The sequence below is a fragment of the Anabrus simplex genome, chromosome 14 (assembly GCF_040414725.1).
Source record: "Anabrus simplex isolate iqAnaSimp1 chromosome 14, ASM4041472v1, whole genome shotgun sequence".
Lineage (NCBI taxonomy): Eukaryota > Metazoa > Arthropoda > Insecta > Orthoptera > Tettigoniidae > Anabrus > Anabrus simplex.
Window position 1 is genome coordinate 78,279,030 of NC_090278.1, and position 23,025 is coordinate 78,302,054.

Sequence of the window (23,025 nt, forward strand, 5' to 3'; positions counted from 1 at the left end):
GGTTCGATAATCGTCTTAGTTTCATTCTTAGCAAGTGTTTAGGTGTTCATATAAGGAATGGTTTTCATTGGGGAAAACATATTAACGAGGTTGTTAAGAAAGGGTATAGATCTCTTCACATGGTTATGAGTATACCTCGGATTTTTAAGTGGTGATAGGTTAGAATGCGAAGTAATTTGGTTTGTAGGAAGTGTCATGCAACCTGTTGTACCAAAAAGTAGGAAGAGTAGCATAAATTAGAGGAGTTCTATAGGCTGTACCCCTAATATCTATGCAAATCTCGTTGCATAACCGCTGTACAGTGAAGGGTAAGCTTGCATTCTAACCTATCAGCACCTAATAATCCGGATTCTAGTTATGAGAGTATGTAGGGGTTGTAGTAAGGATGTAAAGGAGAGGGCGTGTAAGTCTCTGGTAAGACCGCAATTAGAGTATGAGGCCCTACCAGAACTGGAAAAATTCAAAGGAAAGCAGCACGATTTGTTCTGGGTAATTTCCGACAACGAAAACTTTGGACTGGGAAGACTTAGGAGTAAGGAGACGAGATGCTCGGCTATGTGGTATGTTGCGAGCGGTCAGTGGACAGTTGGCGTGGAATGATGACAGTAGACGAATGCGCTTGGAGGTTTTTTGAAAGTAGGAAAGAAGATAAAATAATTTGGAATTCAAGAGGACAATTTATAGGACGAAGGGTTAGGGACTAGAATAAATTATTAAGGGAAAATGTTCGATAAATTTCCACGTCATGTGAAAATAATTAAGAAAAGGCTACGCAAACAATTGATAGGGAATCTGCCACTTGGCCGACAGTCCAAAATACAGATCATTGATGACTGATTGCAATATCCTTCTCCGCATGATGTCAGAGGTCTTCTGGACATGAGTATACAACTCATGGTAATGTCGACGTCTATATTAATATTTTCTATAATTGGGCCAAGGATTCTCCTGAAGCTCATTCTTTAATTTCCAATTATTATTATTATCATTATTATTATTATTATTATTATTATTATTATTATTATTATTATTATTATTATTATTATTATTATTATTCGGTTTTGCTTTACGTCGCACCGACACAGATAGTTCTTATGGCGACGATAGGACAGGAGAGGGCTACGAGTGTGAAAGAAGCGGCCGTGGCCTTCATTAAGATGTGAAAATGGGAAACCACGAAAAAAAATCTTAAGGAATACCGCGACAGTGGGGTTCAAGCGCACTATCTCCAAACACCATCAAATTTGTCCCCCCGCCCAAACCGGCATATTCTTCATGTGTCCCGTCCGCGCCTAACTTTACAACAACGCTTTATCTTCCACTGTCTCCCGACCCTTGGTAACTCACTACCCGATATTGATTTATTCACACCATTTGCATGCTTCAAAAACAATATTAAAAGATTCTTCTTAAGGCCTCTGCAGGTTCCCATTTTCTTTCGCCATTCTTGCTAACTCTGTAATCGACACCTAGCAGTTATAGCTGCCATTATAGTTACATTATTGTTAACTTATTGTTGATACTTAATATTGTTGTTCATCCCGATTGTTCTCCTAAAATGTGTTATATTGTTAGTGTAAAATAGCCCTCCATCGGCTTATCAAATAAATAAATAAATAAATAAATAAATAAATAAATAAATAAATAAATAAATAAATAAATAATCTTCCTCTGTGGTGCTGTGGTGTAGTGGTTAGTGTGATTAGCTGTCATCCCCGGAGACGCGGGTTCGATCCCCGTCTCTGCCACGAAATTTGAAAAGTGGTACGAGGGTTGGAACGGGGTCCATGCACCCTCGGAAGGTCAACTCACTAGAGGGAGGTTCGATTCCCACCTCAGCCATCCTCGAAGTGGTTTTCTCCTACAGGCAAATGCCAGAATGGTACCTGACTCAAGGCCACTCCCGCTTCCTTCCCTCTTCCTTGCCTATCTCTCACAATCTTCCCATCACAAGGCCCATATTCAGCATAGCAAGTGAGGACGCCTGGGTGAGGCAGTGGCCCTCCTCCCCAGTTGTATCTCCCCGACCAAAAGTCTCACGCTCGAGGACACTGCCCTTGAGGCGGTAGATGTGGGATCTCTCACCGAGTGCGAGGGAAAAACCAACCCTGGAGGGTAAATAGATTAGGGAAGAATGAATATAAATGCATAAATAAATAAAAATGTATTTTTTCTCAGCCTTCAGTATAACATTTAATTAAAAGAAAAATTAATGTTTCAGATAGACTTTACGCCTCTTCCTCAGAAATAAATTACGACTGAAGACGTGAAGCTATACCTTCCCGAAACGTTACGTTTCTCGGAAATTTATTTCACTTTATACGGCTTGGAATTCAGAAGATTATACGGTCTGCCACCGCCTTTCTTTGGAAAGTTGTCTCCGTGAGGTATAGTATTCAGTTAATGTTGTGACGAAGCTATTGATCGTTGTATAGCAACCCTCTATTAACAGTCCTCTTGCCTGGATTCACAATGGCCGTTCGAGGTGCCAGGGGGTCCGAGAATGCACGAGGGGAATCCCACTCACGCAACACATCGGCCATTACCATATCACGAAGAAATCCAACAGCAGGAATCCCCCCCCCCACTTTTCCGATAACAAGTTGTGTTTTGTTAAACTGATATGTTTAAGGACGTTCCGTTTTCTGTTTATTACCCAGATCAATGTCTATCAGGATATCATGTTTACAATGCACTTTATTCTCCAGCAAGGGCTAGAACAAGTTTGTTTGTTTGTTTGTTTGTTTTGTTTGTTTGTTTGTTTGTCACAAGGGGTGGCTTGGATCTTATGAAACTTGGTAGGACGATCAGTTAAGACATCAGAACATCACCGTGCGACGATTTAGAATTGGATGGGGGGGGGGGGCGTAAAATATACATAAAAACTGAAGAAAAAGAAAACTAGGACGCGGTAAGTATTTTATGCTCTCTGAGCAAATTTCGACAGAGAGGTAAAGATTGACAGTTTACCAAAAGTGCAGTAATAATAGTTTTTTTTTTTTGAGATTTTGATTGGGCACTATACAATGAAAAGCCTCCGTGGCTCAGGCGGCAGCGCGCCGGAATTTCACCGCTGGGTTGAGTGGTTCAAATCCCGGTCAATCCATGTGAGATTTGTACTGGACAAAGCGGAGGCGGGAGAGGTTTTTCTCCGGGTACTCCAGTTTTCCCTGTCATCTTTCATTCCAGCAACACTCACCAATATCATTTCATTTCATCTGTCATTCATTAATCATTACCCCAGAGGAGTGCAACAGGCTTCGGCAGCTGGCACAGTTCCTATCCTCGCCGCTAGATAGGGGCTTGCGACACAACCACTTGTTCCACCGGTACGCCAGGACATGGGTGCCTGCATAGAAGAAATCTGCGTCAGTCCCTGAAGCCCCATCATAACGCCATGCTGAAGGGCCGAACTGTCATTGAATCGTTTACCACCCAAGTGCTTATCCAACGCTCCGAAGAGATAGAAATCAGTGGGTGCCAGGTCGGGAGAATAGGGAGGATGGTCCAGATTGTTTATTTTTATTTCCTCACCAGGGAAGTGACAGTGATTGCTACCAGTTGCTGTGACACACTGGAGTGTTTGTAGGTAGTAATTCGAAGGAAAAGACTTAGACTTCTCTTAACAAGTGTCGTGGTGCTGCACGACAACGCCAGGCCACAGTACGCACGTGTGGATTCTTTATGTGGGCGAAGCAGGTGAAGATGACGGCCATGGCAGAAGATGGGAGGGATCGGTCAATATCCGCAATAAATATCTGCATTGCGACACTTACCTCCCGTGTGCTTGACAACTATTTTTCTAACTTGTTTTATATATGGGTTTTAAAATCGCTATGTTTTTGGGCTGCGGTTCTATCTGGAATTAGCGTAAGCAATTTTTCGTCTACAAAAAAACCGACACCGTGTCCGGGCAACCAGTGTACGTCGTATGAATGGAAGAACGACGCCATTTTGGTGGACTGAAAGGCATGTTTTTGGAAGGGAGGCTGTAAACAAAGCAATGACTAATAATTTCAACGGTAAAGCAGTCATTCACATTCTGAACACTGCGAAAGGAAAATTATTAGACATAAATTCATGAAATGAACAAGAGGAAGCAAAAATAAGGAAAATGAAATAATAATGATTAATGGTACACAATATATTGGTACCGAACAACTTTTCTCGTCTCACTGCGTAGCGTTTTATTTATAACATCACTCGTTAGGTACCTACTGTACTTCCCCGCATTCAGTTTAGGCTCGAATTACGTGATCTCTCCCCTCTTATTGAACTCGAAACTCACGCTTGACTGCATCATTCGAAGGGAAATCCCCGACCCGCATATAGATCTGCATCCTGCTACGACTTCAAAATTGGCACACCATTTCTACGCCTGATGAATCCACAGGAAAAATGGCGAGAACGAGAAGAAAAAGAAGACGTATAGAGTGACCACAGAATACGGGTGAGTGGAATTGTATATATTTCTCATAACGTCACGTGACTATTGCATTATTTAAGTTAAACATTATAACATTTCGGTGCTCAAGAACTACTGACATTTTCATTAACATTCTCCCAAAATTTTCACGTACAATTTACGGAGTTTTTATTTGTAGACGTGGCAACACTGCTGCAAGTCCTGAAGTTACGCCGATGGCTCTCTGGTCTTTTATAAGTTCGAAACATATACATATTTCGATGCTTTTCCGATTAGCGGAGAACTACATACGTATTTCATTATTATTATTATTATTATTATTATTATTATTATTATTATTATTATTATTATTATTTCCTTTGTTCTCTGATGTGGACCTAACTTATACGACGATGAAAATCGTACAAATGAATGCTAACTTGCCGCAGTGCCATCTCTTGTTGTTTGCGCGAAGGTCAAGAACCATTGTAGTTCGTGAACCAGTAAATGGTCATTCGTGTCTTATCTCTAAACACGACCTCCTGTTCTGTGAATTAAACCGTTTCCAGACCTTGAAACCGTGTCGGTGTGATTTGAAGCATGGCGTGTTGAGGCAGTCTTCTTTCCACTAGACTTCCTTTATTATGACTGCAGTGAGACTACACCACAGATAGCGACATATTAGAGGACTTCTGACCCCGATAATAATAATAATAATAATAATAATAATAATAATAATAATAATAATAATAATAATAATAATAATAATAATCGTATGGCCTCAGCTACCGTGTGCAGACATTTCAATTTGACGCCATCTGGCTGTCTGCTCGTCAATTTCGACGTTCCGTTTTAATAATAATAATGTTATTTGCTTTACGTCCCACGAACTACTTTTTAAGGTCTTCGGAGACGCCGAGGTGCCGGAATTTAGTCCCGCAGGAGTTCTTTAACGTGCCAGTAAATCTACCGACACGGGGCTGTCGTATTTGAGCACCTTCAAATACCACCGGACTGAGCCAGGATCGAACCTGCCAAGTTGGGGTTAGAAGGCCAGCGCCTTAACCGTCTGAGCCACTCAGCCCGGCACGTTCCGTTTTACTCTAGGCCCCCACTAGATGGCAGACCGAGTAAACCGAAACTCTCTTGGGCGTCTATGGCTGAGATTTAATGAATTTTGTCGGGTAAACACCAAATGTGTCACCAGAGATCTTTTACGTGCCGACATCGTACGACATGGAGTGTCGAATGGACATTTTTCCATCATCATCATCATCATCATCATCATCATCATCTGTTTACCCTCCAGGTTCGGCTTTTCCCTCGGACTCAGCGAGGGATCCCACCTCTACCGCCTCAAGGGCAGTGTCCTGGAGCTTCAGACTCTTGGTCGGGGGATACAACTGGGGAGAATGACCAGTACCTCGCCCAGGCGGCCTCACCTGCTATGCTGAACAGGGGCCTTGTGGAGGGATGGGAAGATTGGAAGGGATAGACAAGGAAGAGGGAAGGAAGCGGCCGTGGCCTTAAGTTAGGTACCATCCCAGCATTCGCCTGGAGGAGAAGTGGGGAAACCACGGGAAACCACTTCGAGGATGGCTGAGGTGGGAATCGAACCCACCTCTACTCAGTTGACCTCCCGAGGCTGAGTGGACCCCGTTCCAGCCCTCGTACCACTTTTCAAATTTTCGTGGCAGAGCCGGGAATCGAACCCGGACCTCCGGGGGTGGCAGCTAATCACGCTAACCACTACACCACAGAGGCGGACCGGACATTTTTCCGCCCTTCAAAAATCCGACTACCTCTGCCGGGTTTGAACCCGCTATCTTGGGATCCTGAGGCCGACACTCTACCGCTGATCCACAGAGGCAGCTATAATAATAATAATAATAATAATAATAATAATAATAATAATAATAATAATAATAATAATAATAATAATTAATCGGATCTCGTAAAATGGAGAGAGCATAATATGGATTAACAAAACCATCTGCACGGAGTGAGTTGGCCGTGCGGTTAGGGGCGCGGAGCTGTGAGCTTGCATGCGGGAGATAGTGGGTTCGAACCCCACTGTCGGCAGCCCTGAAGATGGTTTTCCGTGGTTTCCCATTTTCACACCAGGCAAATGCCTGAGCTGTTACCTTAATTAAGGCCACGGCCACTTCCTTCCCACTTATAGGCCTTTTCCTGTCCCGTCGTAACCTCGCTTCAATTCCAGAAATAATATAACATTTTAAAATGTAAAATCCAGGACGTGTGCCCATGATAACTTGCCGGTAAACAGACTCTGCAGTATCTTCAACAGTGCCATTCAGAAAAATAATGGCCTTGACTTCAGTTTGCCATTTAGTGAGTTTGTAACTGAACTTCATCGCGCAATTATATGAAGTCCTAAAAATAGGGGAAATTGTAAGGTGAAGTTCTATAATATTATGCAATATAATGTATTGCTTCATTTATTTTATAATTTTACTTTGTCGTGTGTTGTTCCACCGCATTAACATAAGGTTCTTTAGTCTTTAGAAAAATACTTTCATATTTTATATCAATAGTATAGGAGATTAGAAAAAGTGTAGAATATAGTTTAGATATAAGTTTCACCATGTTAATTGTAGCTTATCTGTCGTAGTTGCCACTGTAATTGGGACACTAAGTCCTGTAGTGTGAAATAAATAAATAAATAAATAAATAAATAAATAAATAAATAAATAAATAAATAAAACCTATCTGTGTCGGTGCGACGTAAAGCAAGTTGTAAAAAATTTATATATATATAGATAGGACGGAACAACATTTAGAAGATAGGCACAAAATGTCAAGGGTTTTCAGGAGGAAGTAAGGAAGGAAGGAAGGAAGAAAACAAAGAAGGAACTAAGGAAAAAAGGAAGGAGTAAGGGAGGAAGGAAGGAAGGAAGAAAGAAAGAAAGAAGGAAGAAAAGAAGGAAGGGACGGAAGAAGGACGGAAGAAAGGAAAGAATCAAGGAAGGAAAGAAAGAAAGGAAGAAATCAAGAAGGGAAAGAAGGAAGGGGAAGGGAGGAAGGAAGGAAGAAGGGAAGGGAGGAAAGAAGAAAGAAAGAAAGAAAGAAAGAAAGAAAGAAAGAAAGAAAGAGAGGAAGGAAGAAAAGAAGGGGGAAGGTAAGATGGAGGAAAGGAAGGAAAGATGGGAGAAAAGAAGGGAGAAACGAAAGAAGGAAGTAAAGAAAGGAAGAAAGGAAAGAAGGAAATAAAGAAAAGAAGGCAGGAAGAAAATAAGGGGGGAAGGGAAGAAGGAAGAAAGGAAAGGAGAAAAGAAGAAAGTAACGAAGGAAGGAATAAATGAAGGAAGGAAGAATGGAAAGAGGGAAGAAAGGAAGGAAGAAAGTAAAGAACAAGGAAAGTAAGGAAGAAAGGGAAGAGGAAGAGAAGAAAGGAAATAAGGAAGAAAGGAAGGAATGAAAGAAGGAAGTAAGGAAAGAATGAAGGAAGGAAGAAAAAACGAAGAACGGAATAACATCTGGACAGAAGAGGGGAAGAAAATAACAGAATAGAGAAGTATTGAAAAACAAGAAATGAAGCAGGAAACAAATGGAAATGAATGCAGTGGTTAATTTTACCCGATTCTAAAATGGTCAAAATCGAGAAAGGATGAATAATCATCATCATCATCCCCGCCAACAGTGGAATATCAATACGAATATCTTCTACGAGTATGTACGCCCTCTTAAATGCCAACAACCGTATCGAGAGTCAATCCTGCAGCAATGAGCTCAGGAGCCAAGCACCTAGGCTACTCATCCAGTCCAGATGTAGGGAGTGAAAGGCTATGAATTAATGTGCGGTGCTTCATAACATCGCGCTAATTGTGAAGCCTTTAATTTACGGTTATGACGCACCATAGATCGTGTACAGTGTCAAGTGTATCCCGCCTTGATGAAGCCTTGTAAGGCAACATTGATCGTCACCGCAAAAAGGAAGTCAAGAGGCTCAATAATAGCCCTTGGGTGCCCCACTTCCCGACTAGGGTTGCGAAATATCGATCCTGGAAACACACCTGCATAATACGACTTTCGAAATCGTGCTTAATAACGGTGTTGAACGATATGACAAATATTGTCTTAAGTGGAGACGTCAAAGGTTGTTTTAATAATAATAATAATAATAATAATAATAATAATAATAATAATAATAATAATAATAATAATAATAATAATAATAATAATAATTTTAATTGGTTGAAAAAATATTTTTAGAATTCATAAGTAGAGGAAATGTCGGGTGGTTTCTTCTTTTTCTACTGCTTTTTCCACACCTGTGCGAACTGGAGAGCACATGTGGATTTGACCCTGTTTTACGGCCGGATGCCCTTCCTCTCGCCAACCTTATATATGGAGGGATGTAATCACTATTGTGTGTTTCTGTGGTGGTTGGTAGTGTAGTGTGTTGTGTTGTGTGAATACGAAGAGGAGTGTGTTGAGACGAACACAAACACCCAGTCCCCGAGCCAGAAAAATTAGACAGAAGCGATTAAAGTCCCCGACCCGGGCGGGAATCGAAACCGGGACCCGTTTAACTGAAGGCCAGTAGTCTGACCATTCAGCCAACGAGTCGGACGTTAGGTGGTTTCATCTGGCTGCAATTATCTATACATTAAAAGAGTTTACTAAAAACAGATTTGTCAAATCCATCCATCTGTTCTATTGGACCGATTTGCTTTGTTTTGTTTTATTCTCTCCAGAATTACTCTGCCGGTGAATCATGAGACATTAATAGGTCTCTATGTCCAGCCAACTTTGAGTGATGTTCAAATCGCATCGTTAAATGATCACTCCAATAATTGCAGGCGAAGGCTTACCTCAACCCGCAATACATTTTGTACTTAGCAGGTTGCTAAGCGACTGACACTTTCATTAATATTCTGATATGTCTCATTGCATGCAGCCATGTTTGATTACTACCTGTCAAGCCAGAGAGTAAACACTTCCTATAATCACGAAAGAATACTATTCCCTGCTAAATACTCTTTGATTCTCTAACCTTTCCCACCTTCCAAATATATTCAACAGATGGCAGAGCGTTCATAATAACTTACATGCTGCCAAGATGAAAAAGTCTACGTACAAACAGACCCCATCATGACATACGCCTTAGATATTATCTGGGAACACCTATCGAAGAATAACCTAGCTACATTAGGACGAGTATCTTAAAATAATTCTCCACCTCTCTTTCGAGACTAACCTGTGAGCTCACAAGACAACCGTTCTATATAGAAGAACTGCGATTAGAAATACCATTACAGAGCTCGATAGCTGCAGTCGCTTAAGTGCGGCCAGTATCCAGTATTCGGGAGATAGTGGGTTCGAACCCCACTGTCGGCAGCCCTGAAAATGGTTTTCCGTGGTTTCCCATTTCCACACCAGGAAAATGCTGGGCTGAACCTTAATTAAGGCCACGGCCGCTTCCTTCCCACTCCTAGCCCTTTCCTGTCCCATCGTCGCCGTAAGACCTATCGGTGTCGGTGCGACGTAAAACAACTAGCAAAAAAGAAATACCATCGCCTTCTACGACACAATATCAAGCTTTACATCAAGAACTGCAGGATGAAAAAGTGAATATATAGATAGAGTTTTACCAAACAGACGGCATGTCAGAATGGATGAATTCTGAATACAAGCAGCGATAAAAATCCTTGAAAAGGGCAGGCAAATCAGTTTGACTACGACAGGAATATCAACACCAGTTATCTGACCTATTTATAACGGATGTTGCAGAGCAGCACGGGTCCTATTATTATTATTATTCTTATTATTATTATTATTATTATTATTATTATTATTATTATCAAGAAGAGCTAGGAAGGAAAAGGGCAAAGGCTTTGGCTCATAGTCGCAGAATGCAACGATGGCAAACAAGATGGGAAGATGATTCTAGAGGGAAATGGACGAAAAGACTGATACCTTCTCTGGGCGTATGGGTTGCCCGAAATCATGGTGAAGTGAACTACTATCTCACACAGTTCCTGACAGGTCATGGATACTTCCGAAAATTTCTTCATAGGCTAGGGCTAGCAACTAGTCCGGTGTGCATATACTGCGGCGATATCGATGACGTATCACATACTTTCTTTGTGTGTGTTCATTGGCTGCCACAAAGAAGATGCTTAGAAGTTATGCACGGAGAATTGACGCCAGAAGGGATCGTGTCAGTAATGCTACGAAGTCGAGAATCTTGGGACCAGGTGGCAGTCTACGTAGAAAATATTCTGCGTCAGAAGAAGAAGGACCTGGACGATTACGACAGATAGTAAAGCAGAAGAAGGAAGATGAAGCACAAGATGCATTAAGCACGACATCCGCCCTGAAGTAATGCGAGAGCGGTTCCGGGGCGGAGATAAACGTCGTGGGAAAAGGGAGTGTGGTTTTTAGTGGGTAAGAATCTCCACACACTTGTTGAGTGCGGACCCTCACAAGCGTCTTATGAAAGATTTTCCACACTCCCTCGCAAAAAAAAATATTATTATTATTATTATTATTATTATTATTATTATTATTATTATTATTAGACATGTAAAGACCACGCTGTACACGATCCCCATACATGATATAGATACACTACGAGAACTCGTCTGTAATGCCTGCGATTCAATGCTACGGAAAGTGGAAGGCTGCACTACAATGTATAGCGGTCACACAGAACACATGTTGTGCAGAGTAGATCAAAGACATGGTGGTCATTGATGTTAGTGGTCGTGGACCGTAACTCCAAAAATACTGGGTTTGCAACCTATGTTTATTAGGGCCTTTCTTTTTCCCCTTCGTTTGCTGCCATTGACCTATCTAAGATATTTGATAGGGTGGATCATGGGAGACTACTGGCAAAAATGAGTGCAATTGGTCTAGACAAAAGAGTGACTGTATGGGTCGCTATTTTTCTAGAAAATAGATCTCAGAGAATTAGAGTACACTAAGTTTTATCTGACCCTGTAATAATTAAGAGGGAAATTACTCAAGGCAGTATTATTGGACCTTTATATTTTCATATATTTATAAATAAATAAATAAATAAATAAATAAATAAATAAATAAATAAATAAATGATATGAGTAAAGAAGTGGAATCAGAGATAACGCTTTTTGCAGACTATGTTATTCTGTACAGAGTAATAAATATGTTACGAGATTGTGAGCAACTGAAAAATGACCTCTATAATGTTGTGAGATGGACAGATGATAAACGGGGTTAAAAGTCAGGTTGTGAGTTTCACAAATAGGAACAGTCCTCTCAGTTTCAATTACTGCGGTGATGGGGTGAAAGTTCCTTTTGGGGATCATTGCAAGTACCTAGGTGTTAATATAAGGAAAGATCTTCATTGGGGTAATCACATAGATATGATTGTAAATAAAGGGTACATCTCTGCAAATGGTTATGAGGGTATTTCGGGGTTGTACTAAGGATGTAAAGGAGAGGGCATGTAAGTTGCTGGTAAGACCCCAACTAGAATATGGTTTCAGTATATGGGAGTCTCACCAGGATTTCCTGACTCAAAAACTGGAAGAAAAAAAAATCCAAAGAAAAGCAGCTCAATTTGTTCTGGGTGATTTCCGACAAGTGAGTAGCGTTAAAAAAAGTTGCAACGTTTGGGCTGGGAAGACTTGGGAGAAAGGAGACAAACTGCTCGACTAAGTGGTATGTTCCGAGCTGTCAGTGGAGAGATAGCGTGGAATGACATTAGTACACGGATAAGTTTGAGTGGTGTTTTTAAAAGTAGGAAAGATCACAACATGAAGATAAAGTTGGAATTCAAGAGGACAAATTGGGGCTAATATTCGTTTATAGGAAGGGGAGTTACGGATTAGAATAACTTACCAAGGGAGATGTTCAATAAATTTCCAATTTCTTTGCTATCATTTAAGAAAAGGCTAGGAAAATAATAGATAGGGAATCTTCCACTTGGGCGACTCTCCTAAATACAGATCAGTAGTGATTGATTGATTGATTGATTGATTGATTGATTGATTGATTGATTGATTGATTGATTGATTGATTGATTGATTGATCCTCTGTAAATATTGGAACTTTTTCGAAGACACTCTGTATAAGAGTATTTTCTTCTTATGTAAAATGATGGTGTAAAAATACTTTAAACAGTATAGGGACAAATATATTCCACTATCAAGATAAGTTAAGTATTTCACATATTGATTTATTTACATTTTCATATTTTGGAAAAATCAACCTCGTATTTTGGCAAGATTAACTTGATACTGTGCCTGTCCAGTTATAACCAACCATCCACTATGGACAGCGTATCGTTTATGTTTCATGCTACGAAGTATTCAAACCTTAAAAGTAGATGTGCAGACTCACTTCTAATGAAGGTCAAGACTTCTAATTAATCGTCTCTGAGATGTTCCATGTACTGTACCGCTCGCTGTAGTTCAGTGGAGCAGAGAGGTTGCAGTAATACGAGCCAAGAAACCTGAACGGAGCGACACCAGCTGTTACTCTATACTGCCGGCTTCAAGGCTTCAGCCAGGGGTTCAGATATCGTCACGGTCAATGGTAGCTATTTCTAGTGCATTCTGAGGACACAATGTCATTCCTTTTGCAAGATCTCTTCATCTAGTTATGCGGGTATTTAAGGGTTGTAGTAAGGATGTAAAGGCGAGGGCGTAAAGTCTCTGGTAAGACCACAATTAGAGTATGCGGCCCTCACCAGGATGACTTGATTAGAGAAGTGGGAAAACTCCGAAGGAAAGCAGCTCGATTTGATTTCCGACAAAAGAGTAGTTTGGGAAATGTTGCAAACCTTGGGCTGGGAAGACTTTGGAGTAACAGACGAGCTGCTCGACTAAGCGGTATGGTCCGAACTGTTAGTGGAGAGAATAATAAGGTTGAAGGAGTTTTAAAAGTAGCAAAGATAAACTTGGAATTCAAAAGAACAAATTGGGGGCAAATATTCGTTTATAAGAAGAGTTAGGGACAGGAATGGCCCCGCGGTGGAGGGGGCAACGCGTCGGCCTGTCACCCGGCGGCCCCGGGTTCGACTTCCGGCCTGGTCAGGGTTTTTTAAAATTGTAAATGATTAATATCTCCGGCCTGGGGACTGGGTGCTTGTGTCGTCCTTAACGTTCCTTTCCTCTCATTCAACACTCTACACTTCCCGCAATTACACTTACACGGAGGTTCCTCTCAAATGCTGAAAGTAGTGGCAAAAGATTTGCGGAGGTCGACGCCACGAACAAATATATAGAAAAGAATAAGAATAAGAATATAGGGACGGGAATACTTTTGATAAATTTCCAACTTCCTTGAAATTATTTAAGACTCTCTGGGCGACTACCCTAAATCAAGATCAGTGGTGACTGATGATTGATTGATTGATTGATTGATTGATTGATTGATTGATTGATTGATTGATTGATTGATTGATTGATTGATTGATTGATTGATTGATTAAGCGCTTCCTATTGTATGTTCCTCCTATTTCATATTTTACATTTTCACACATCTTCATTATAGACTGTTATGCCTTTCAGCGTTCAGTCTGCAAGCCTCTGTGAATTTACTAAACGCTGCCACAATCTTATATTTGTAAGCAGTTCTGTGACCTCATATACTTCTATATTTTTTATCTTTAAATCGTCAGAAACTAAGTCTAACCATCGTCCCCTTGGGCTCCCTCTACTTCTCTTACCCTCCATAAGAGAGTCCATTATTCTTCTACGTAACCTATCCTCCTCCATTCGCCTCACATGACCCCACCACCGAAGCCGGTTTATGCGTACAGCTTCATCCATCGAGTTCATTCCTAACTTAACCTTTATCTCCTCATTACGAGTACCTTCCTTCCATTTTCCCCACCTGTTTGTGCCAGCAATCATTCTCGCTACTTTCATGTCTTACTTCTAAATTATGAATAAGAAATATATCCTGAGTCCACCCAGCTTTCACTCCCATAAAGCACCGACATTCATGGAAAATAACGACCTTGAAAGTTTATTCCAATACCAGATGTGTGAAAGGAAACAGAAGACAGAATAAGGATTTCTGAATTAGACAGAAGTATTTCTTTGTACCAAGATTATAGGAAATCCCTTTATGGTATGGCTGAAAGCTTAGGACTATATTCATATAGTTCTAATCAAGGTTACATAAGGAACAGTGAATGCTTATCAACATTGCTTCTCTTTATTTCTCTACCTTTCACATAAATAATTCACATATCTCACGAAGTAAACTTTTTATGAATAATTTTAGAAAATCATTAACGCGATGGGGTTGGCCCAATTTCGCGAAATGATGCGAAAAATGGTTTCCTTTTCGTTAAATCGAACATAATGCGAACAAATCATGCACCTACGTATGGATATGGGTGTAATTGTACAGCTAGGAATGGGAAGGAAACGGCCGTGTCTTTTAGAGAGGTACTATCCGGACACTGAAATGGGAAACCACGGAAAACAATTTCGAGGACGGCCGACAGGGATTCGAACCCATCTGTCTCTCCAGTACAGAGGTAGCCGCCATAACGTTACTTGATTAGGCACTGTACACGAACTGTAAACCCTGCTTGTTGCCAAGTATGCAGTGTCCCATGGAGTTAGTCATTCGAAAACTTGACACGAATATGTTTTTGGTGTGCGGGTCTGACAGGAATTACTGCCTGTGTGTGGGGTCGGTAGAATATTACCCACGATATCCCTTGCCTGTCGTAGGATGAGACTAGAAGAGGCATCAGGGGCTCTTAATTTGGGAGAATGCGTTGGCAACTATGGGGCCCTTAGCTGAGACCTGATGTTTTTTCCACTTCTTTGTGCCACGCTCCTCACTTTCATCTATCCTATCCGACCTCCCTTGGTCAACTGTTGGTCTTTTCCGACCCAGATGCTATTAGATGATGATTGTTGTTTAAAGGGCCTAACATCTAGGTCATCAGCCCCTCATAATGGTACTTATCGCTAGGAAAGTAGAACCATGCTATTTGTCATGTTGCAGTACTAATCAAAAGTAGCGTAGACTCGCGGTATTCCACACATTATGGTACTCCTCACAGGTAATGAAATTCGCACATGTAACACAGACCTATGGTGTTTCGCACACTGCGGCGCTATTGACAGGCAACGCAAACCTATGGCGTTCCTCACGTAATAGGACTAACCACAGGGACCCGCACTATCCCGTGGTGTTCCTCACATAGTGTTTACTAAACATAGGCAAGGCAGAACCATGGTGTTGCTCATATAATGGTACGAATCACAGGTACTGTAAAATGCATCCTGAGCCACACACTTTTTTTTTTTTTTTTTTGCTATTGGTTTTACGTCGCACCGACACAGATAGGTCTTATGGCGACGATGGGACAGGGAAGGGCTGGGAGTGGGAAGGAAGCGGCCGTGGCCTTAATTAAAGTACAGCCCCAGCATTTGCCTGGTGTGAAAATGGGAAACCACGGAAAATCATTTTCAGGGCTGCCGACAGTGGGGTTCGAACCTATATCTTCCGAATACTGGATACTGGCCGCACTTAAGCGACTGCAGCTATCGAGCTCGGTCCACACACTATCACTGCTAATCACAAATCTATTGGGTACCTAACATAGTGGTACTACGCGCAAGTAAAACCGAGCCATGGTGTTTCCCGTGTGGTGGTACTAATCACAAGTAGTTTCATAGTTCTAATACGATCATCCCCTGGTCGTCCCTTTTAGTAGCCTTTTATGGCAGGCAGGGGACACCGTGGATATATTCTTCGTCTGCGTCCCCTACCCACAGGGGTAGATCCTATTACGTTCGGAGGGCTAGGGAGTCTCATGTTCATGGCCTTCGTTGCCCTTGTCTTCCTTTGGACGATACCTTCTTTTTCGAAGTGTTGAATCCCTTCTATTTTTTCTCCTCGATTAGTGTTAATAGAGGATGGTTGCCCAGTTGTACTTCCTCTTAAAGCAATAATCACCACCACTACCACCTATCTGGAATTAACGTCATCAACTTCCCGACACTGCCGTAACCATGACAACCACTGTTCGCCTATGTACACGAGGTCAGTAGCGCCATCTTCTCACTGTGCGCTTTCTTCATGTACTGTAACTAAGAGCTTGAGAACATCCGTTATCAAATGAGCCCAGTTCTACTCCTAACTCCAGAATTAAAATCCTTGAACTGACCGGCGAACGGACCCAAGGCATTGGAATAAGGGACACCCGCGCTATCTCTACACCATGAAGCTGGTTAATAATAATAATAATAATAATAATAATAATAATAATAATAATAATAATAATAATAATAATAATAATAATAATAATAATAATAATAATAATAATAATAATAGTTCGAAATCTGTGGTAAATCGACTTGGCAACAGTGAGGTATTTCAAGTAGTCATTTCTGCCACAGGACGTGTTGCAAACTAAGCTGCAAGAACACCTGCAGGGTCTGGACATTGTCTAGACAGTTCCGCAAATGCAGAAGGCTGTCATTCTGAACACCTGCCGCGTGACAAGAACCTCCGGTAGCGGGCGAGTTGGCCGTGCGGTTAGGGGAAGGAATAAGGGAGGAAGATAGGAAGGGAGGAAGATAGGAAGGAAGGAAGGAAGGAAGGAAGGAAGGAAGGAAGGAAGAAAAGGAGTACGGAAGAATGCAACGAAGGAAGGAACTACGGAAGGAAGAAAGTAAGGAAGGAAGAAAGAAAGAAAGAAAGAAAGTAAAGAAGGACGAAAGTAAGGAAGAAAGTAAAGAAGGAAGAAAGTAAGGAAGAAAGGGAAGACGGAAGAGAGGAAGGTAAGAAGGAACGAAGAAGGAAAGAAATGAAGGAACAATCGAAGGAACAGAATAACATCTGGAGAGAAGAGAGGAAGAAAAAACAGAATAAGAAGTATTGGAAAACAAGAAAAGAAGCAGAAAACAAAGGGAAATGAATGTATTGGATTATTTTACCTGATACTAAAAAGGCCAAAATCGAGAATAATAATAATAATAATACCGGGCGAGTTCGCCGTGCGGTCAGGTGCACGCAGCTGTGAACTTGTATTCGAGAGAGTGCGTTCGAACTCCACTGTGGGCAGCCCTCAAGATGTTTCTCCGTGGTTTCCCATTTTCACACCAGGCAAATGCTGGGGCTGTACCCTAAGTAAGGTCGCGGCCGCTTCCTTTCCAATCTTAGCCTTTTCCCATCCGTCTGTCACCGAAAATCATCGATGTGTTAGTGCGAAGTAAAACAAGGAGCAAAAAAAAAAAAAAAAAAAAAAAAAGTATGAAAGTCTAAGGACGACTTGCGCTATTTACTGAGAAAATCTTCATCATCAATGGAAGCCGACAATCCAAAGTACGCTGGCTGGTAGACACTCGAAAGGATCGCACATAGGTGAATATTGATCCACGGACTACATCAAGACAGAAAAATCAAGTCATACAAGTTCGCATCCAACGAACCGACGACGGCAATAAATTTGAAACTCAAAAACGCGTAAACACGAGAAAGACGACAAACCCACAGCAACAGGGTCAAGAAGTTGAGGGAAGAGAAACAAGAACACCGATACTAGCTAATGTGTCTACGTGCTCCTTACAGAGCCAAACGCATTTAATACTAATAATAATTAAAATAGGGGAGAGATCGATTTTAATCTGTACAATTAAGGTACTTAGCTTTAAAGGTTGCCTCAAGATAATTTCTGGCTTCTTTTACCCTCCTCACTAAAAGTCAAGAAGAACTGGATAATCAAAATTGAAAAAGACCTTCAAGAAATCAGCATAACAGGTTAAATTATATGAGACAGGTCTAACTTTAGAACAATACTGAGCCAACATTCATCATTTCATCCTCATCACGACGTGCAGGTCGCCTACAGGAGTCAAATTGAAAGACGAAAGACCTACATCTGGCGATCCGAACTTGTCCTTGAACACTCCCGACACTATAAGTCATACGCCATTTCATTTCATTTTGCTGAAACAGCCAAGATGATGATGATGATGCTTGTGCTTGTTTAAAGGGACCTAACATCTAGGCCATCGGCCTCTAATGGTACGAAATGTATGACAATTTAAAAGTCCAAAATCATCGAGTGACCAGAATTCAAAAGTGACGATGAAGAAGGGATGAATACGAATTTAAAGCAATCAGTGGATCCGACCCGCAATGGTCCTCCTTCCCAGATATTATCTTAAAACAACAGTATTACTGACCACGCTCTGCTTCTAAAGCACATTCCTGAATCGATGATGCTTGTGTTCTAAAGGGGTCCAAAATCCAGGTCAACTGCCTTTCATAAGAGTACTTACTGCTAGTAAAGTAGAACCATGGTATTTGTCATGTTGTGGTACAGGTAACACAGACCTATGGTGTTTCTCACATAATGGCGCCACTCATAAGCAACGCAAACCAATGGTGTTGCTCACCTAGGTGTACTAATCACGGGCGCCGGTATTCCCGTGGTGTTCCGATATAGCGGTACTAATCACAGGTACTGTAAACCCACAGTGAACCGCTCTCCGCTGCTACTGATCACAAACCCGTTGTGTATCTAACATAGTGGTACTACTCGCAAGTAACGGCGACCCATGGTGTTGCTCCGCGTGATCGTACACCCAAGATGAGAACCACCACTCCATGAACGGAAGAACAGAAGAAAATCACAGCGAGAGAATGAAGAGAAGAAAGCAAATTCATCTGCTAAATGAGTTTAATCGTACTCTTTAATTGTGCACAACGCTGTGAATAATAATAATAATAATAATAATAATAATAATAATAATAATAATAATAATAATAATAATAAAACGCATCATGCTAGCAAGTTGAAGATAATTAAGGTAATGAAATTAAAGGCAAACTACTCAAAGATATAATTAAAGTCAAGCGTCTGACCTTTTCGGATGACTTAGAAAATAATTATTTCCAATAATAAGCAAGAAGCAATTCATTCAGTTGAAAAACTCAGTGAAATTGCCAACAGAACAGGACTTCAAATCTCGTACGAAAAAACGCAGTATAAGGAAGGAACCCTACAATATTCTGATGGACAACCTTCGATAAGTAATTTCGGAAAAATTTCTCAAGTAAACAAGTGAAGCAAATAAAGAGATAATTTCTAAATTACAGAAAGCCTACCGAATCACGTAGAATTCATAAAACAAAATCAATATATATGGGGAAGAAACGAAGGTATTATAATACAGTATTCGAAGCCGAAGCATTGTATGGATCGGAAAAATTAATCATGAGTTGCAGACCACTAATCAAGGAAGGAAAATTCTACGAAAACCAACGGCAGAGTTTGTGGAGGCGAAATCTGGATGAAAACGAAATCTCAGGAAATACATTGTCATGCCGAAAAAAATCTCACACACCTTCAGAATAGGACAATTGAAATTCTGTGGGCATATTCTCAGAATGAGCGAGGACAGAATGACTAAAGAAATTTTCAACCTTGCACTTTCACTAGGAACAAAGAACAACTGCTTAGTCAAATTGAAACAGATCTCCAGGATATGAACATCACCGAGGAAACTATGTTGGATAGATGTACTGTAAATTCCGAACATTAATCGATAATCACCAATTTTCAGAACTACTAACATCGGGGCAAAACAAAAAAAAAAAAACTTACATGAGACGATAAAGAGATTTTAGCAGAAAAAAATGAAATGGCGTATGGCTTTTAGTGCCGGGAGTGTCCGAGGACATGTTCGGCTCGCCAGGTGCAGGTCTTTTGAATTGACTCCCGTAGGAAACCTGCGCGTCGTGATGAGGATGAAATTATGATGAAGACAACACATACAACCAGCCCCTTTGCCAGCGAAATTAACCAATGATGGTTAAAATTCCTGACCCTGCCGGGAATCGAACCCGGGACCCCTGATTTTAGCAGAAGAAGAAAGCAAAGGAATCGGCTAAATGAGCTCAACCGCGCTCCCTAATCGAACACAACGATGTAAAATAATAATAATAATAATAATAATAATAATAATAATAATAATAATAATAATAATAATAATAATAATAATAATAATAATAATTTTTGATACGTTCCACTAACTACTTTTACGATTTTCAGTGGCTCCGAGGTGCCGGAATTTTCTCCCGCAACAGTTCCTTGACGTGCCAGTAAATCTACCAACATACCACCGGGTTGATTTTGGTTAACATCCGCGAACTTAACCTCAGAAGGCCAGAGCTCTACCGTCTGAGCTACTCAACCCGACAAAGGAGAATAGAAGCTTTTGAAATAAGGTGTTACAGAAGAGTGCTGATGAAGAAATGCTGAGAGAACGGTTTGGCGAAATTTAATCAGAAAATGGGGAGAATCTGCCACCTGGGCGACTGCCCTTAATGCAGATCAGTAGTGGTTGATTGATAGTTGAATGAATCATTGAATATGGCAATGAAAAATTAATCAGTAGCTTCAAGAACTCAGAAAGTCGAAATTGCTTTTCAACACATAAAGAATGCTTGTCCTGGAACAGTAAAATTCGTTCAACCCTGTAGCTCTTTACGAATCAGAAACGCTCAATTTACATCATAATTTAAAGGAACGACAAGACATATCTTAAGACACCCAGGACTTGTGAATTTCGAATTACGAACAGTTTTGAGTCAACGATGTCAACATAATCTTTTTAGAAAGAATTTTCAAAAACATTGTTAAAAAGAACTGTATATTTGATAGTTCCACTTCTCTTAAACAACTAAATTTCACCATTATTTTGTGAGCTTCGTCAATTAGGTAACTTCCGACGGAAGGAAGCAGATTATGATTATATTCTTAATAAATTCGAGGGGGAGTACTGACGTTAAGAACAGCAGGGGGAGATTAAGCATGAATATAACAAACACTGGTGTAGTAATTACGTAGAAATTAAAAGATTAGCACAAGATAGAGCTCCATCAAGCGACTCTATACATTTATGACCGAAACAGCAACACAACCGTTGAATGCAGAGCAACAATCCCAATTGTACTTTACCCCTCTCAATAATTTTTCTCAGGTTATGGTTATATCAAAGCTAATGATACGTGTTAAAAAAAAAAAAACAACAACTGTAACTCACCATATTTGCGGCTGTAGTTCTTTGGTAGGTAGCTCACCAGACGTCTGCAAGGTGACTCTTCGTGAGACAGTGTGTGGCGATGCGCGAACCACAGCCTTCTTATATGCTAGTAGCTAGCGGAAGGGAGGATAAGGTGCAGGGGGCTTAGTATCGGCGCTGCGCACAGAGGAGCTGTAAAATCAAAACAGGCCAAGCGGGCAATATTGGTATTAATGAGGCAATGGTTTGGAAATAATAATAATAATAATAATAATAATAATAATAATAATAATAATAATAATAATGTCCGCCTTTGTGGTGTAGTGGTTAGTGGGATTAGCTGCCACCCCTAGAGGCGCGGATTCGATTCCCGGCTATGCCACGAAATTTGAAAAAAGGTTCGAGGGCTGGAACGGGGTCCACTCATCCTCGGGAAGTCAACTGAGTAGAGGGGGTTCTATTCCTACCTCAGCCATCCTCGAAGTGCTTTTCCGTGATTTCCCACTTCTTTCCCAGGCAAATGCCGGGATAGTACCTAACTTAACGCCACGGCTGCTTCCTTCCCTCTCCCTTGTCTATCCCTTCCAATCTTCCCATCCCCCACCAAGGCCCGCCGTTCAGCATAGCAGATGAGGCCGCCTGGGCGAGGTACTGGTCATCCTCCCCAGTTGTATCCCCCGAGCCAATGTCTCACTCTCCAGGACACTGCCCTTCAGGCGGTGGAGGTGGGATCCTTCGCTGAGTCCGAGGGAAAAACCAACCCTGGAGGGTAAGCAGATAAATAAATAAATAAATAAATAAATAAATAAATAAATAAATAAATCAAAACACACTTGTTTTCCGAGAAAGAGGTTTCAGAATAATTGAGGGATAATCCTGAGAAAGAACGAAACATCTCTGTGGAAGAGCGACAGAGGATATCATTTTGTTGCTTTACGTAATTACTTTCAATGAGGGATGTGCTGGCAGGAAGAAAGTTATGCAACAATTAGGGATCGATCCAGGTATGAACACTCTCGGTACATTTCAAGAAATTGCTAATATGAGGAGGAAAAGGTCTGACCTCGATGCTTCTGTTATCTCCAAGGCATTAAGAACTGTGCAGAGAAGCCAGAAAAGGTCTAGGGAAGATGCTGATGACCCGGATGATCCAGAATATGGTGCTGGTATGCATTAAAAAGGTAATCTTAACTTGTTCCATTGTTTTCTCCATTTAGTTTTTTTAGTGAAAAGGTACCAATATTTCAGGTAGTACTAGGCATATTAGCATACAATTTAAATCACTTATACTCGTGGGTGTTTTAAACATTTCTGTGTTTTCGTAACATCATTACTTAAAAACTGTGGATTTTATTTGGCTACAATATGTTAAAAAATCAATAAAATTAGGTGTCCGTTTAAAAGTTATATAAATTCAGTCAGGTTATTATTCAAAGTCTAAAAACAATTTTTGTCGCAAAAGCCCTTAAACTGTATGCATACCAAATTTCAAAGTGATATTACTGATAGTTATCACAAAATGTGTACCTGAAGTAGGTAAACTTAGCATTTTAAACTACCATTATTCACTCAGCGTAAATAACATTATTTATAGCCTAGATTGTA

At 40.7% G+C, this 23,025-nt stretch overlaps 1 protein-coding gene across 1 annotated transcript in view; it reads right to left on the reverse strand.

The window, feature by feature from the left end:
- Positions 1–21,608, reverse strand: part of LOC136885646 (tubulin alpha chain, testis-specific) — an 82,758-nt gene extending 61,150 nt beyond the window's left edge. The window contains exon 1 of the mRNA XM_067158342.2: positions 21,442–21,608. Within this exon, the coding sequence (XP_067014443.1) occupies positions 21,442–21,444 (3 nt within the window). The 5' untranslated portion in view covers positions 21,445–21,608. The remainder of the gene's footprint in view (positions 1–21,441) is intronic.
- Between the last annotated feature and the right edge of the window lie 1,417 nt (positions 21,609–23,025).